The sequence below is a fragment of the Brachycentrus maculatus genome, unplaced genomic scaffold, assembly GCF_059751285.1.
Source record: "Brachycentrus maculatus isolate JH-2025_06_01 unplaced genomic scaffold, ASM5975128v1 h1tg000155l, whole genome shotgun sequence".
NCBI lineage: Eukaryota > Metazoa > Arthropoda > Insecta > Trichoptera > Brachycentridae > Brachycentrus > Brachycentrus maculatus.
Genome location: NW_028280908.1, coordinates 62,655 through 81,388, shown reverse-complemented (window position 1 = coordinate 81,388; position 18,734 = coordinate 62,655). Strand labels below are relative to the sequence as shown.

The 18,734-nt window shown below is 37.1% G+C and overlaps 2 protein-coding genes across 2 annotated transcripts; one reads left to right on the top strand and one right to left on the bottom strand.

Annotated features, from left to right (window-relative positions):
- The first annotated feature begins 2 nt into the window (after positions 1-2).
- NitFhit (ntrilase and fragile histidine triad fusion protein NitFhit) lies at positions 3-11,712 on the top strand. Its single transcript, XM_088261427.1, has 9 exons — positions 3-98; positions 1,913-2,161; positions 2,947-3,105; positions 3,545-3,873; positions 4,524-4,748; positions 5,925-6,140; positions 6,971-7,085; positions 8,540-8,617; positions 9,805-11,712. Exons 1-9 carry the CDS (start codon positions 93-95, stop codon positions 9,985-9,987), a joined length of 1,560 nt encoding a protein of 519 aa, XP_088117553.1. The 5' UTR covers positions 3-92; the 3' UTR covers positions 9,988-11,712.
- Positions 11,713-12,568: 856 nt separating this feature from the next.
- Positions 12,569-16,938, bottom strand: LOC148308621 (uncharacterized). Its single transcript, XM_088261430.1, has 4 exons — positions 16,750-16,938; positions 15,909-16,055; positions 14,580-14,739; positions 12,569-13,313 (listed from the first exon to the last, which is right to left on the bottom strand). The coding sequence occupies exons 1-4, from the start codon at positions 16,840-16,842 to the stop codon at positions 13,240-13,242; spliced, it is 474 nt and encodes a 157-aa protein (XP_088117556.1). The 5' UTR covers positions 16,843-16,938; the 3' UTR covers positions 12,569-13,239.
- Positions 16,939-18,734: the final 1,796 nt, after the last annotated feature.

The window sequence follows — 18,734 nt, the reverse complement described above, 5'->3', positions numbered from 1 at the left end:
ACACACTGGCGGAAAAAAAATTATCTGTCAAAGTCGGCAACTGTCACTGTTCTGGAAAGTTGTAGAAGATCATAAGACTTATTTGGAATAATATGCTGGTATGTAATGATTCCTTCTCTAACTTGTCAATCGATCTCGATACGAAATATTTAAAATCAAAGTCAGGCAAAAAAATTATTACAAATATCGTTTAGATATTAAAGTTTTCATTGCAATTTCAGAGCCAGTATTTATCTTGTTTCCCAAATACGCGTAGAATGCACAAAACACATATCGCTCACTCCTTTCAACAACGTCATATATCAAAAATCGTCAATTTTCGTTGCGCATGTTTTCGGAATGCCCAGAAAATGTACTATATCCCAGCAAAAGCGGCATATTTTTAACTTAAGATTTACCCGCTACAGGGCAGAAAGTGTTGTTTTTGCATTTTGAAGAAAATGTATTGTTTAATTATTTTTTTAAATATACTAAATATTTTTGAAATAAAAAAAAACATGCAGGTTTACCTATAAAGATCTGCTGCACAATAAAAGTTCAATAAGTGGCTTGATATTTATTTTTAAAACATTGTATTATATTTTTAAATTTTAAAAACGATCTCCTGAAAAATCAAGTTTTTTGATATATGACGTTTTTGAAAGGAGTGAGCGATATGTTGAAATATATCAATTTTAAAAACAACAATCGGGTTCGGAAAATGATTGCTTTTTCATTATGTACAATCAAATAATATTTTATAAAATGTTGTCATGTAATTTATCGTATTTAACAAAAAAAAGATATTGCTTGAATGGGAAATCGTACCTTGTAATAAAATGGATTTTTCTCACGATGTTGGTTTATTAGCTAATATATTTACATGAAAAATCACAAGACTATAGGTAACATTCTTATTAAAATCTGTAGAGAAGTAAGGGAGATATGAAGGTTTAAACTTTAGATATTTCAATAAAACGAAAAACGGACACCGTTATACGTCATCAAATTTTACGTCATCGGATGTGTTATGGGGCGTATCTGCTTTAAAGAGCTGTAATAGTAGTAGTGTGGATACGTTTCCTGGACGTCATTCATGGCCAACTTCCGAAAACAACGTATTTACGAAGGCGAATTTTGCAAAATAAAATGATAAATGAAAATATTGATTATATCGGCTGTTATAAACACAAAACGAGTCTTACACAATCCTTTATAGGTTGAGTATGTTAAATTAGACATTCCTCTCGGGTGATAAAACCCTATTTACAATCAAAACAGTGCTCCATTAATATATTGAGTGCTTCTTCTTCTTGGCTACATCCCAACTTATCGTCCTTGTAGACTGCTGGGGTCAGCTCTCCTCGTCCTCAGGTTATAGGTCCTTCTGTCATGGACAACGTCACCTAGACTATGTCTTCGAACCATGTTCCCTCCTTGCAGCATCCATGAATTTTTGGTCTTCCTCTAGATAGCTTTATATTGCTAGTGTATTGAGTGCAGATAGCATAAAAATAAATATACTATTGCAAGATACGCTAAAACGGCATTGTGCCAAATCAGACCCATGCCAACTTACAGATATATATGTAGGGTTAGGTTGGATTTGGCTAGGTAAGGTTAGGTTGTGCGAAAGATGCAATCTATCAATTTGCGTTTCTTGTACCAATTGGTTTGCAAATAAATAAAATCCCCTAAGATACTGTATTCCGAATACAGAATTTGAACGCGGAATATTTTCCGTTAAAAAAGGCTTACTACTTTTTGTATGCATTAAAAATTCCGAAAGATGAAAACGCACGTTTGCGGGCTCCCTAATAACTATAAAACCGGCGAGTTTTCATTCTAAAATTATTAATTATTTACAAAACATCTTATCTTTTATCTACAGCTATGACAACAATTGTAAAAATTATGTTTGTTTTTATTTCAGCTACCCGTGACTCGTATATTATCAGCAAAATTAACAACGAATTTTGTTGAAAATTCTCTTTTACGAACGACGAATTACGTTTTTGCACAAAAGTGTTTGGAATTAATACATACAAGGAGTTTTGGCAGTAAAGAGATGGATGGCAAAAAGAAGATCGCTGTCTGTCAGATGACATCGACTGGGGATAGACAAAAGAACATGCAAACTATAGCGACATTGATTGAAAAGGCCGTTTCAGAAAATGCTCAGGTAAGGTTATCATGCTCAGGTAAGGTTATGATGCTCAGGTAAAGTTATGATGCCCAGGTAAGGTTATGATCTATCAATCAGAGCGTTTTATTTTACAGGTTTTTCACTTCAAACTACACGTTTTACAAATCAAATTGGACGTTTAACTAATCAAATCTTGACAAGCGCCGTGGCGTAGTTGGGTAGACGATCGAATGCGAAACTGACGTCCTGAGTTCTATTCCCACCAATTACAAAATGAATTTAAGAACGATTAATTTTCAATTAGTCTGGTTGTCTGTGATGTATTTTTCTCATTTACCTTCCCTCTCCTTACTATCCTACCTGCAAACGAGCCTCTAAAGTAGAGGCTTTGCGGATTAATTAAAAAAAAAAATTGGACGTTTTACCATACAAATAGGACGTTATATTGTGTTTTATAAAAAAAAAAATTTTTAGAAATATATTCATATTAGTACTGTCGCACACCGTCAGTGTGAATACCTCCCCACATCTTTTATTCTTAAACTAGCAAGTTGGCAAGCCTGCGCGGCGCGCTGTCATGGTCTATGCGCGCGATGTGCACTCAAGTTTTCACACAAGATTTTCAATACTACTTTAAATCATGAGTAGTATCAAGTATGAATATTTATTTTTAAATTCTAACTTTTCTATAAAACACAATATGACGTCCAATTTGTTTTGTAACACGTCCAATTTGATTTGTTTAATTTCAAAATTGATTTGTAAGACTCCACCAAGAAATCTAAACATGTTGTTTATCTGATGTTTCTTGTTTTTTGCAGATGGCGTTTTTTCCCGAGGCTTGCGATTACCTTTGTGATAACAAAAAGGATATGCTGGAGTATGCCGAGCCAATAGTTGGTGGAAATACAGTAAATCAGTACCGCGACTTGGCCAAGAAGCACGGGATCTGGCTGTCCATGGGAGGTCTCCACGAAAAGGTTGCGAAATCATGTTACTATCACCTTTTAGTCACCACTTTTAGTGAACTACTTTTGGTTGTGTAGTAAGGTTTGTGCACAGAAAGAAATAAAAGAATGTACTTACAGTTTTTTCCTTTATTAATATAAATATATCTTAACTAAATACTTGAATAAAATAATGGCAAATAATTTATGAAATGTGGAAATAAAGAATTGAAGTAAAAAATATAGAATATGCGACAATTAAAATTAAATCCAAAATAAGCATGGGTTTCCGAAGGTAGCCTAAACGATTCTCGTAGTTCCTCATGTCCGCTGTTCGCACTTTGGACTTGTTCAGACTTATTCGGTTCGGTGCGTTCGGACTTGTTCATCAGTGTTTGATTTGACATTTAATACATAAATATTGAAGATATGTTTATTGTTTGCGTCTACTAAAGCTACGATCCTTTTCTAGGACCCCAAGAACGAGCGGAAGGTCTTCAACACCCACATCATAATCAACAGCGACGGCGACATCGTCCAGAGTTACCGCAAGCTCCACTTGTTCGATGTGGAGATCCCAGAAAAGGGAGTCCGCCTCAAGGAGTCTGACTACGCGACCGCCGGCGGCGATATCGTGAAACCGGTCATGACTCCAGTGGGCGCAGTTGGATTGGCCATCTGCTACGACATGCGCTTCCCGGAGCTCGCCATCCAGCTAGCCAATCTGGGAGCGGACATCATAACCTACCCGTCTGCATTTACATATGCTACAGGGAAGGCACACTGGGATATCTTACTGAGGTGAGTGTTGACCTTTCCCGTACTTCTTTTTCTTCTTCTTCAACCCTTTATCTGCAACCCAATGGTGCATAGGGCACTGCATCATATAAACGCAGTGTTGATCATTAACACATGAGGGAAAGGTGATTAGCCGTCCGCTTCAGCTATCAGTCCAGGGTAAAATTGAATAAATATTACAGTGAAAAAATCACTGATATTTATTTGACCCCCCTCCCCCTGGGAATCGAGCCCGGGACCTCCAGAACGGTAGTCGAGCGTGCTGACCATCACACTACGGGGGCGAACAGATCATCCTAAAATTACACGTGATTTGAAGCAGACTACCAAAAGACAGTTCATATTTGCTTGAAAATCGTAGTACACAGCCTGCAGCAAGTACTAACTGAATCATAAATCCCACGTCCGACCCAACACGCCGTCTAGCGCCGGACGAATGAACGGCCATCTAATAAGCGAGATGCCATAAATGAATCAAACGATAGCCGAGTAGTTGCAGGAATATGACAAGTAAACACAGTAGGAGACAACTCCTAGTCGGCTTCCTAGCAAAGAACGCCATCTATCAGTTATCTTGTATATGTAGTTGCCAGTCAATGTGTTATTTATCATTACTATTATTATTATTGTAACTGAAAATTATGTTTTTTTAGGTCCCGCGCCATTGAAAACCAATGCTACGTCGTGGCGGCTGCGCAGGTGGGCAATCACAATGCTAAGCGACGGTCCTACGGCCACGCACAGTGCATCAATCCGTGGGGCGAGGTGGCGGCTACCTGCGGAGACAAGGAGGACCAGCCCAGCCTGGTCGTGGCCGACATCGACCCGCAAATGATCAAGGACGTCAGGAGAAACATGCCAGTCCAGCTGCACAGAAGGTTTGATTGGATTTGCTTGAGACTGAGTTACAGCAGGGTGGATACTGTCCCCTATATGAGGATGTGCAGTAGATGTATATAAGGTTGGGGTACATTAAGATTATTTATTTATAGATTTGGCGTTTAATTTCTAGAACTCTATTTTAATCTATATATTTTATGTTAAATTAAACACTGGTTTTTTGAGTCTACTAAGTTTTTTTTCTTTATTTTAAATATTTTGCATTTCACATTATAATATGAATACAAGTACAAAAAAATATCCTACAAAGGCATGGACTGTGTGTGGGTAAACATAATATTTTAGACAACCACACCACTCAAATTCTTGGAAGTTCTATATATATATGAACCAATTTAGAAACCTTATTCTTGAATCACTAGAACTTCACTAAAGACATCCATTGGTGAGATGTAAAGAAGCTCTTTAATATTTTAGGTTAAGGAAAGGGCACTGGCAAGAAAACAGTACATATTATGAGAAATTAAATTAAATTAAAAGTGCTAATATAAACTAATTTTACTGTTAAAAAACAGATCAAAATCAAGTTTGTGACGCCTAGTTATGCCATTTTCAAACGAATTTCTAAACATTAGTTGGAAAATACCATAACTAGGCGAAATAATTGTCATAATATTGATTTTTATGTGTTTTTTTAAACACCTAAAATAAAACTAAGTAGGCTCAAAAAATCAGTGTTTAATTTGACATTTAATTTATAAATTAACATGGAGTTCTACAAATTAAACGCTAAATCTATAAATAAATTATTTACAATATTTGGAGTATATCCAAATCCTTGTTCACAACTCTGGATTATCTCCACTTGTAACAAGCATCAAAAGTAAGGTAGAGGAAAGGCAATCGAGATGGTATGGGCACATAGGACGCATAGAACCTGATCATATTGTGAACCAGGCAATCGCCATGGATCTTCCTCGAAAGACATCTAGAGGAAGACCAAAGAATTCATGGATGCTGCAGAAAGATAACATGATTCGAAGGCATGGCCTAGGTGATGTTGTATATGATAGAAGGACCTACAACCTGAGGACGAGAGCTGACCCCAACAGTCTACAAAGATGATAAGTTTGGATAGAGCCAGGAAGAAGAAAATATATTTGAAAAGAAAATTATTATTATCTATAATATACTGTGAATATTTAATTTTGCAGAAATGACATTTACACGGTGACTGCCCCTAAGATTCGACTGGACCGATTACCGGAACACGTCACCAGTACTTCACACACGACTCCGACATATGTTCCGAGTGGTGATGACACATCGCCCGACTCAGAAGAAAAATATTTCGCCTTCTCCAATAATCAGATACGAAGTTCGACCGTATTTTACGAAAGTGAGCTGTCCTTTGCTTTCGTAAATATCAGGTGAGTTGATTCCTTGTTCTTTTCTCTCTTACCCAACGGTTCATAGGGCACGACATCGTATCGCCACACCAATCTGTCTTTGCTAACAATCTTCGCCTCTTCCACACTTATGCATCTCCTCATACATCATTCATTCTTTTTTTTTTCATTCAAACCCTTACCGCACCGCAATGGTGCATAGGGCACTGCATCATATAAGCGCAGTGATATCTTGATCGTTAAAACATGAAGGAAAGGTGATCAGCCCTCCGCTTCAGGTACCATTCTAGGGGTTCTTCTTCTTCTTCTTTCCATGTTCGCTCCCTAGGTGGAGCATATGGCAAACACGAGACGTCTCTCTGTCACTCTATTTTAACTAACTAACCATTACGCCGCTTCCCCGCAGGGGTAGGCAGAGAAGGCCACACCACTCTGTCTTTGCAAACATTCATCGCCTCTTCCACGTTCATGCATCTCCTCATACATACCCGCCGATTATTACGACTCCTAACCTGATCAGTTTCAAGTATTTGGCATACCTGATCGTGCCATGTTTTTCTCGGTCTCTCTCTGTTCCCTTTTCCAAAGGTCTTGGTGAAGGTATTTAACCTAACTGTAGAGCTAGATCCGGTGGCACGTTGTTCCTCGCCTCCTGGCAGTAAGACAGATAGATCGGACGTCACGATTATTACGACTCCCAATCTGACCAATTTCAAGTATTTGTCATACCTGATTGTTCCTTATTTTTCTCAGTTTTCCTCTGCTCCTCTTTCCAATTACATTCGCCTCGTAAATTTGTTTTCCCTGTTATTTTATTATTGTATCTGAAAATGAGTTTCATGTCTCCGCAGATGTGTTGTACCGGGCCACGTGCTGGTGGCTTGCAAGAGGATAGCCAAGAGAACAGAGGATCTGACTCCGGCTGAAGTATCCGACTTCTTCCAAACTGTTGTCAAAGTGCAAAAGGTAAGATTGGAAAATGGCATATCAAGAGCCATGGCGATTGTCTGGTTCTCTACGTCTATACCATCTCAATTGTCACCATATAATAGTCATATATATATATATGTATATATAATAATAAATAATAAAACCCTTATCTGCACCCCAATGGTGCATAGGGCACTGTGTCATATAAACGCAGTGTTATCTTGATCGTTTACATATGAAGGAAATGTGATCAGCCCTCCGCTTCAGGTACCTGTCCATGGTAATATTGAATAAATATTACAGTGAAAAAATCACTTATATTTTATTTTACTCCCCTTGGGAATCGAACCCGGGACCTCCAGAACGGTAGCCGAGCGTGCTGACCATTACACTACGGAGGCGGACATGGACATGGGATAACTACTGAAGATAACCAGTCCATGGTAATATTGAATAAATATTACAGTGAAAAAATCACTTATATTTTATTTTACTCCCCTTGGGAATCGAACCCGGGACCTCCAGAACGGTAGCCGAGCGTGCTGACCATTACACTACGGAGGCGGACATGGACATGGGATAACTACTGAAGATAATAAAAAAACTCCATGCAACAGTGAGATATTTCCAGATCAACTTATTGTATGTCAAATTTAGATTGAAAAAATACTTTATATATTTATTACAACGATTTTTTATTGAAGTTAAATACATTTCCTGTCTAATAGCATATCAATCATTAAGTTAAATTGACTCTTAATTGATTGCTAGAACTCATGCAAACCTTAATGTCCGATTATCTCAGAACAGTGTTTTTCTAGATATCCCACTATTGCTTTGGGGTGACGATATCTTCTTCCTGGCTCCATCCCAACTTATCGTCTTTGTAGACTGTTGGGGTCAACTCTCTCCTCGTCCTCAGGTTATAGGTCCTTCTATCATAGACAACATCCTCTAGGCCATGCCTTTGAATCATGTTATCTTTCTGCAGTACCCATGAATACTTTGGTCTTACTCTAGATGTCTTTCGAGCAAGATCCATGGCGATTGCCTGGTTCACAATATGATCAGTTTCTCTACGTCCTATGTGCCCATACCATTGCCTTTCCTCTACCTTACTATTGATGCCTGTTACAGCCAGGCTTCCACAAACACGTGAACTCTTTATTTTGTGTCTAAGGGACACTCCAGCTGACCACCTAAGCATTCACATTTCAGCAGTTTCTAGTTGCCTAGAGTAGGTGTTTTACATCGTCCAGCATTCGGAGCCATAACATATTCAAACCAGCGCACATCTGAAATTCTTAGCAGGCATCTAGCAACGGTTGGGCCCTTGTAAGGTGGCATGTCTCACGGCCACATAAGAGAATAGCATTGATGCAGTCATTATATAGGTGGCATAGATTTTCCTCGAGTATTTAAGAAGACGTCAGAGAGCTGACAGAATAGCAAATATGAATGTACCATTTTGTTTAAATTTAATGTTCCAGGTAATGGAGAAAGTCCACGCGGCCAAATCGACTACCATTACTGTACAAGATGGACCGGAAGCAGGTCAAACAGTTGAGGCATGTATAAACACAACTTTAATACTTAAAAGTTTGCATTGAAATTGGTTTTTGTTGAGTTCTGTCACTGTTAATCTTTTCTGTACTGATCATTTAAAAATTACACTAGACCTGAAGGAAGGTACCAAAAGATCCCAGTTCATATTTGTATGGAAATCGTATTACCCAGCTAGCTGCAAGTACCAACTCACCGCCAAATGAGTCATAAATCCCACGTAAAAATCTTTTTAGAAAAAGAAGCAGGTTGACATAGTTTCTAGAGTCAATAGTGATCCAAACTTCGTGAAACGCATCATAACTGGAAACGAAACATGGGTCTACGAGTACTATAGCAAACAAAACGTCAATCTGAAGGGCATTCCGAAGCGTAATTCTTCTACATCTTTGTCAAGAGTGTTCTTGGTTCTGTCTTCTATCTTCTTCATGAGCCCTCTGACCTCCACTGCTGGATATAGGCCTCTTCCCCTCCTTTCCATTTCCTCCGGTTGGTTGCTGCTTGCAGCCAGTTTCTACCCCCCACAGCGACTATATCCTCAGACCATCTCTTTTGTGGTCTTCCGATACCACTTTTGTTCTCCCAAGGTCTCCATGTTCTTGGTTACTTTATAATTTTTGTGTTAATATATACATTTTAAATTTTAGTTTATAATGTATATGTTAAATTTACTGAATAAATTGAATTGAATTAAATAACATTGAGATGAAAAACCTATACAAGTTGTTGTTTGAATATCATGAGTCATATATCGCTCACTTCTTTCAAGAACGTCATAAATCAAAAAACTTGATTTTTCAGGAGAACGTTTTTAAAGTTTAAAAATAAAATACAATGTATTAAAAATAAATATCAAGCCACTTACTGAACTTTTTACTGTGCAACAGATCATTTTAGGTAAAACTTGAAGGTTTTTTCTCCATTTGAAAAATATTTTGAATATTTAAAAAAATAATTAAACAATACCTTTTCTTCAAAATGCAAAAACAACACTTTCTGCCCTGTAGCGGGTAAATGTTAAGTTAGAAATATGACTCTTTTGCTGGGATATAGTACATTTTATGGGCATTCCGAAAACATGCAGAACTAAAAATTGACGATTTTTGATTTATGACGTTCTTGAAAGGAGTGAGCGATATGTTGAATATTTTCTCTGATAAGTTAGCTCTGATGTTTTTTCTTCCTCTTCCAGCACGTGCATTGTCACATAATGCCCCGACACAAGGGGGACTTTAAGGACGTGGACATGATATACTCGGAGCTGGCCAAGCACGACGCCAAGCCGCTCAGCAGCTTGTCTCCCATGAAGCCCGCCAGGAGTCTGCAGGAGATGAGGGCGGAAGCATCGCTCCTGCGGTCACAATTTGCCTCATAGCTCATAGCCACATCACGGAAAATCCTATCTCCGCAAGACCTCTTCACTCGGCCAACGTCAGAAGTCACGCACATATTTTTTTTGACATACAAAAAGATAAAGATTAAGCTCAATTTTTAAGAACTCCTTGATCTATCGATCGATTTATAAAAATCACCCCTTAGTGGTTGTAATCTAGGAGAAGCTACGTGATGGTTAGTTAATTATTTAGTTAGGTATATAAATATTTGTATTTTTTTTTATTTACAAAAATACTTCAATTTCATACTATTTCTGTGAGCCGGCTCATTATTAGAAGTATGTATCAAATTGTGGTAGAATGGGTTCGAACCGAGAAACTCAGACTCAAGAGTCACGGGACCACAACCCGACACCAATTAAGGAATCCTACGACATTGCATATATAACACTTTCAAAATGAATGCAGTACGGATGTTCAGTAATGAGTTGAATGGTGAACGCTACGCAAGTGTATTAAGTGATTGCTTGTTTTCTGAATGCACTCTGAGTTGCGAAGACCAAACGGCCGAAGGAAAAGTATACCTCCACGGCAAACGCGCACTCCTCGTTCGTCCATGGCATGATTGCCACTAAACTAAATTAAAAAAAAAATTATGATCCTGTGCTTTCAAACGCGACTAGGTGTAACTGTCATTTTGTGGCGAGAGTTTCAAAAAAGGTAGTGACCACGCCCCACCCTGTATATGTAGATATAGAAATATGAAAAGATAGGGCGTAGGACGCAGCGAATCTTGGTCACAACTGTCTTCGAGAAAAGGCGATTCAGTTGGCTTGGCCATGTACTCCGCATGCCTCCCGAGAGCCGCCATCAAGCTTGCCTCTTTTACAAGGCATCAGGTCCCCGACCGCTGCTGACAATTCGTTGGCAGTTCTCGTCAGAACTTGGGGACGCGGATCTGACTTGGGAGGATGCAAGGGAGCTGGCAGCCGACAGAAAAGCCTGGAGACAGTTTGTGGACTCCATATGGCCATAGGGACCAGATATGGTTAAATATATAACATTTTGAGTGTGTCCAAATACTTGTTCACAAATCTGGATTATCTCCGATTAAAATGCTTAATAAAAAGCTTGTTTTCATCTCACCAATACAAGTCTCTAGTGATTCAAGAACAATGTTTCGAAATTGGTTCATATATATAGAACTTCCAAGAATTTGAGTAGTGTGGTTGTCAATAATGTGCAGAATTGGTGAATGTTACACGAGTGTAAAGTGATCATTTAAACCAGCCTATTCCAGATGTGAATTTCTTACTTATGTTTTGAATATTGAAAGCATTAACTTTGTGGATCGTATTGATATATTATTTCGAGAAATAAAAATACTTTGTGTTCTGATCCACTCACATTTTTATTTAACCGACTAGTTTCGGCAACAACCTGTTATAATGTAAGTAATAAACGTAACCGTGTTATAATCGTGTTATAATCGTGTTATATAACCGTGTTATAATTGTAAAACGTGTTATAATGTAAGTAATAACAAGTAATAAATGTAACCCTGAAAAGTATTTTTATTTCTCGAAATAATTCTTACTTATGTTTTATCATTTATTTTTTACTATTCTTTAATTCTTCTTCTTTTTACCAATTTTTCTTGTTTAAAATTATTACCATAAGTGTCATACCATATTTTATATTGTATTATTTTAAATGTGTTTAAAAATAATTAAAATGCAAACAAAAAAGTATAAATAAAATAAAAATAACCAGTGTGTCCCCAAAAGACTCACTCACAACATTAGCAGTGTACACTTATTATTATACAAGACATGAAAGCTGTCCCACCGCATGCCCAGATCTGATACAGAAGCATCTAGGCTTCCTGACAGACCTTCTAGATGTATATCTAACAATAGTTAGTTGTACATATTGAAAGCTGTCCCACCGCATGCCCAGATCTGATACAGAAGCATCTAGGCTTCCTGACAGACCTTCTAGATGTATATCTAACAATAGTTAGTTGTACATATTGAAAGCTGTCCCACCGCATGCCCAGATCTGATACAGAAGCATCTAGGCTTCCTGACAGACCTTCTAGATGTATATCTAACAATAGTTAGTTGTACATATTGAAAGCTGTCCCACCGCATGCCCAGATCTGATCCAGAAGCATCTAGGCTTCCTGAGAGATCTGCTCTTGCTTAGCCATTTTTTTAAAAACTAAGTTGCGAAATTTATTGAAAATGTGAAACAATATAAAATTGTATACCGATTTTACTGTGAATTTACATTTAAAAGCTTTCAATATACCTGTCACTGCCAATCTAAATCAATTATACAAGACATTACGAGTGCAGGTGTGCAACCCCGAATGCCTTAGCCATTGCTGCTATTCTCCTAAACCACTGGTTTAATGTGCAAAGGTAAATAGCCGCAAGTTAAAAACAGTAGTTTTGAGATAAATGAGTTTATAGTTAACCTAAAATGATGCTTTTTGCCAAAACATGTATCAAATTAATACAATTTTGCGGCTATTTGGAGATAATGAATATCTCAGTAAAGGAAAGAGGTAGAATAAAATCTGTGATTGTATGTGATAGAGGCCAGTTATAGGAATGCTTTGAGCTGTGTTACGCCAAACAGAAACCATTTATTTATTTATTGAACGGCTAAAGCCTTTAACATAAAAATATCGCTCACTCCTTTCAAGAACGTCATTAATCAAAAATCGACAATTTTCAGTTGTGCATGTTTTCGGAATGCCCAGAAAATGTGCTATATTCCAGCAAAAGAAGCATATTTTAAACTTAATATTTACCCGCTACAGGGCAGAAAGTGTTGTTTTTGCATTTTGAAGAAAAGGTCTTGTTTAATTATTTTTTTAAATATTTTTCAAATGGAGAAAAAACCTTCAGGTTTTACCTTAAAAGGTCTGTTGCACAATAAAATGTTCAATAAGTGGCTTGATATTTATTTTTAACACATTGCATTATTTTTTTAAACTTAAAAAACGATCTCCTGAAAATTCAAGTTTTTTGATTTATGACGTTCTTGAAAGGAGTCAACGATATATACAGTATCTAATATAAAAATACACCAATAGAGAAACAAAAAGTCTTAAACATAAAACAATAATAAAATAACAAATAGTAAGCACTGGTCAATACACGTCTCCTTCACACACTATCAGCGAGCAGCGAGAGAGAGTGAAACACAACGTTTGCATTTATCCATTTTAACGTGGAGAAGAAATGCTGAAAAAGTACAGACTTCAAGGTGTTTATCTTGTTTTATGCAGCTTCCTTGCTTTTTATCTCATCATGTAGACTGGATACCACAGGCATAATAAGTTTCAGCCATGTTACTGAAAAAATAAAGAAAGAATTGTGTCGCCTACTTTCAAAATCCGCCAGATCCATGTTAGTCGATTTTACAAAAAATGCGAAATTCTCTGGGTAACATTTATGTTCCAAAGACTTGTCCATCTTTAGATAAAATATTATGAAATAGAGAATTTCACTATTTTTTGGAATTTTTTTCAGTATTTAAAAAAAAACACGAGACACAACCGATAATGACGTCATCTTAATTTTTGACCTATCCCCGCTCTCTGATTGGCCGATATGGGTCAGAAGGCAAGTTTTATGAATATACCGGAATTTGAAATACAACTCTGTTTTTAAGTATTTTTAACAGGGTTTTCAAGTACATCAATATTTTAAACAATTGGCATTCCGTAGAATATTTATTTTAAAATCTTATAAAATTGGATATGGCGGATTTTGAAAGTAGGCAACGTAATTCACGTCAGAAATGATTTTCATTGATTATTCTACAAAATTATAAATAAACTATTGCCTTAGGAATTTACAAGCCACATGACCTGTCATTGACATTTTGCATACATTCAGTACGTAACCGGCTGTGCGAGAAGCCACATGTGTTATCCGCGCACATTTTTAAAAGAATATATTCATAGGTTTATTGAAAAAATATTTAGATATATTTTTTAAACTTCTTACCTTACCAAAAAAATATCATGCGGGGACACGTCTGCACCTAGCGCGGCTGGTCGCGTTCTGAATATGTACGTTTGAGATCTCAGTTTTAAGCTTTACCTAGATTAAACCGAGTTTCTATCATATGTGTTTACATCTAATAGATGTCTCTAGTGAAATTCTACTAAATCAAGGACAATGTTTTAAAATTGGATCATATATATAGAACTTCCAAGGATTTGAGTAGTGTGGTTGTCAATCATGGATAGAATTTATGAATGTTACATCAGTGTGTAAAGTGATCTCTTAAACCAGCCTATGACGGCCGTAAGCCCCGTATATTCCCAGACTTCCATATTCTTCTTCATCTGTGTTGAGATGTCAAAAACAATATATTTTTTCTTTTTTTAAAGAAATAACCCGCAAAGCGTCTATTATAGATGCTTGTCTGCAGGTATGATAGTAAGGACAGGGAAGGTAAATGTGAAAAATACATCACAAACACCCAGATCAGTTGAAAATTAATCTTTCTTGAATTCATTTTGCAATTTGCGGGAATCGAACCCGCGACGCCACAGCGCCTGCCAAATATGAGAGATATTCCATGTTTAAAGATATCACTTTCCACTTACATCCAATCGCTACGGCGCATGCTGTGAATATCCAATTCATTTCCTTAATTTCTTTATAGACGGACCCAAAATACTCAGCCAAACGGATATAGACGCCTACGCCAACCAATAATTCCACGATTGCAATGACTATTGAACATGTGACGAGGGTAGAGTTTTCCTGAAAGGAATCACAACAATATTAGTGTCTTTTTTGACGTATTATTTTTTGACATCCCATCAAAGATGAAGAAGAATATCACATCCTATCAAAAGAGTTTCTGCTCAATAAAAAGCTTCTTTTCATCTCACCAATAGATGTCTCTAGTGAAGTTCTAGTGATTCAAGAATATGTTTTGGAATTGGTTCATATATATAGAACAAAATCTGGATTATCTCCAATTACAGGAGTTATTTTCATATTATTTTTTGAAGTTCTAGTGATTCAAGAATATGTTTTGGAATTGGTTCATATATATAAAACAAAATCTGGATTATCTCCAATTACAGGAGTTATTTTCATATTATTTTTTGACATCTCATCAAAGATGAAGAACAATATGAAAGTCTGGGCATCTTCGGGGCTGACGACCATCATAGGCTAGTTTAAGTGATCACTTTACACATGTGTAACATTCACCAATTCTACCCATTATTGACAACCACACTACTCAAATTCTTGGAAGTTCTATATATATATATAAGGAGCTATGTATTCCAGATGAATTGGTTGATAGACGTCTCACGCTTCGATCGGCTACAACATCTGCAATGGGCAAAGTGATCTTACCAGCTCGCAACCAACGCACTAAATTTGGCGAGCGTGCCTTTGCTGTTGCAGGACTGACGGCGTGGAATGCTCTTCCACCAATGGTTAGAAATAGCGAGAGTGAGATGATCTTTAGAAAAAGACTAAAAACACATTTGTTTGCTAAATCATTTCCACCATAATATTTTCCCCAATTCATTCACAGTGAAGCGCCCTTGAGGTATTTTTTTACGAAAATGGCGCTATATAAGTTATCCAAATTTATTATTATTATTATTAAGGATCAGGTATTTCTCGCTAGAGTACCAAGAGCCGATATATCGGATTTTGCTAGCCAAAGGTTTCAAAGACCGAGAAAAAAATGGCACGATCAGGTATGCCGAATACTCGAAAGTGGTCAGGTTAGGAGTCGTAATAATCGTCGGGTATGCATGAGGAGATATATGAACGTGAAAGAGGCGAAGTATGTTTGCAGAGACAGAGTGGTGTGGCGTTCTATTCTCTCTGCCTACCCCTGCGGAGAAGCGGCGGATGGTAAGTAAGTTAGTTGGTTAGTTAAGGTTAGTTAAAAATTCACAAACCAAAACTGCTCCGGCTACAAGCGTTATCCCAAAAAGTAAAACTGTAGACATCCACAGTATGACGGAGAATTGAACTACACGCGATTCGTGTTCTTCAAGTCGGCTGAACATGGTTCCCGCCACTGGTATAGCTATAGATGAACATATCTGGAAAGGACAAAGTATATGTAAGGAATGTGGGTTTGTTGCTGATTTTGAAAAGATAAATTCATTTACAACATTTTGAGTATGTCCAAATACTTGTTCACAAAATCTGGATTATCTCCAATTACAGATGAAATGTCAAAAAATAATATGATAATAACTCCTGTAATTGGAGATAATCCAGATTTATGAACAAGTATTTGGACACACTCAAAATGTTGTAAATAAATTATCTGGTCAAATTATAAGTTTAAATAATAAAAATGAAAATGATATTTTCTGCCGTTTCTCGTGTGTGTGATTATAATCCAGGATTCGGACCTCACATACTAATATAAGAGTTTCTGCTCAGTAAAAAAGTTTCTTTTCATTTCACTCTAGTGATTCAGTAGAACTTTACTAGTGATTAGTATATATGAACCAATTTAGAAACCTTGTTCTTGAATCACTAGAACTTCACTAGAGACATCTATTGGTGAGATGTAAAGAAGCTATTTATTAAGCAGAAACTCTTATATTAGTATGTGAGGACCGAATCCTGGATTACAATCACACACATGAGAAATGCCAGAAAATATCATTTTCATTTTTATTATTTAAGCTTATAATTTGACCAGAAAATTAACACACTCAAAATGTTGTATACACAACGTTCATGTCTTTTTAATTTTTCAATATACTAAATGAAATTTCTCACAATGTGGATGCTTCCAATAATGACGGCACCTTTTTTCAGAGAATAACGACCAAAGCACCAACTGTCCACTTTATTAAAACCCCAGTTGACCATGTTTTAATGCTCAGCAAAAAAATTGGTGTTTTGAATTTTTTTTATGATTTTAATTACTAAACAACTAATTAACTGGCTTTTGAAAAAAAATCAAAATATTTTTTGATTCACTGCAAATAAAAAACAAAAATTCTTGAATCTGTCAGAAGTAGGAATTATTTTTTGAATAATTTACGGGCCGCAGGGTTTATGATAAATAAACTTATTTTTAATTACTATTATTAGTGTTAGATTTAAGCAATGAAAACATTGTATGGCGCCATCTGTGGGCGTCGAATGTAAGCAAGCAGAGGTGCGCAAGAGAGCAGCGCAGAGCGAATAAGAGGATCTACGACAGTGGTCGGTCGATTAGAAAAACACGTATATTGTTATTAAATAAACTCAATTAAAAGTTAATCTTTGTTCTCTTTGCATCCTTCCCTATTCCCGTCAACAGGTTATGGGCCCAGGTCGCGATTGATGTGCTGATTGCAAAGATTTTCGTGGATTTAAAAAAAAAAAATTGAGGTTAGCCGGCATTGTGGTCGGAAGAAAAACGCGGGTGTCGCGGTCGTTTTGAGTTTGTGTGTGAATTACGCGTGGTCGAGAGTAAAGACTTATTCGAAATGGAGGAAACTCACGCTACTCATAGTGTAAAGGCAGTGAAGATTACCAGCGAGAACTGGAATCTTTGGAAATTTCAAACGAAAGTGGCGCTAAAGGCCAAGGGTGTATTTGATGTAGTGGACGGTGCGTTTGAGAAGCCAAGGCAGGGCAGTGCGTCAGTTGACTATGAGAAGAAGGCGAAGGAATGGCAAACGTGCGACAATAAGGCGCAGGGCATCATTGTCGATAGGATGGATGAATCCAGCATGGCTCACATTATAACATGTGACACAGCCAAAGAAATGTGGAGGAAATTGCAGGTCGTGTTCGAAAGAAAGTCGGAGCTGAGTCTCCATCTACTGCAACAAAAATTTTATAATTTTAAATTTCATGAGACGGACAAGATGGTAGATTTTATTACAAATTTAAATACGATTACCAACAACTTAGAACAGGCTGGAGAACCAGTTGCAGAAAGCATGATTATAACTAAAATTTTAATGTCACTACCCGAGAAATTTAGACACTTCGTATCAGCATGGGACTCGGTGCCTAAGGAATCGCAGGAGCTAGATGCACTAACATCCAGATTATTAATAGAAGAGGACAGAAATATTGCAAGCATGCAAGGTAGTAAAGGGGAAAAACGTGCAGACATAGTTGCGTTTGCGGCAAAAAGCAAAATAAAATGTTTTAGTTGTGGAAATTTCGGACACTTTAAGAGTGAGTGTAAATTTAGAGGCGGAGGAGGTGCAAGACCTGCAGGGAACGGGGTACAAAGGTGTCACTACTGTGGTATTCCAGGGCATCAAATAAGATACTGTAGAATAAGGTTGAATAAACAAAATTCAGAACCCAGACAGCCGGAGGAGACCAAAGAAACAAATGCATTTATCAATGTGCCCGAGGCATTTGTAGCGACGCAGCGGGAAACAAACTGGTATTTAGACAGCGGTGCAAGTGAGCACATGTGTAACACGAGAGAAGCATTCAAAAGACTTGACAGCTTAGGCAGTTCAAGAAGCGTAAAAGTTGGTGATGGAACAAGCTTAGAGATTGAGGGAATTGGAAAAGTAGAATTGGAGGCATTCAACGGAAAATACTGGATTAAGACAGAAATCGATAACGTGTTATATGTACCTCGACTAAAGGTAAATCTATTTTCACTGGGCGCTGTTCTAGATAAAGGATTCACGTTCGAATCCAATAAGTATGAATGCAAAATAATGCAAGGAAAACGTGTGGCGACGGTAGCAATCAGAGAAGAAAAACTATATAAATTACAATTTCGATACATCTCATCATAT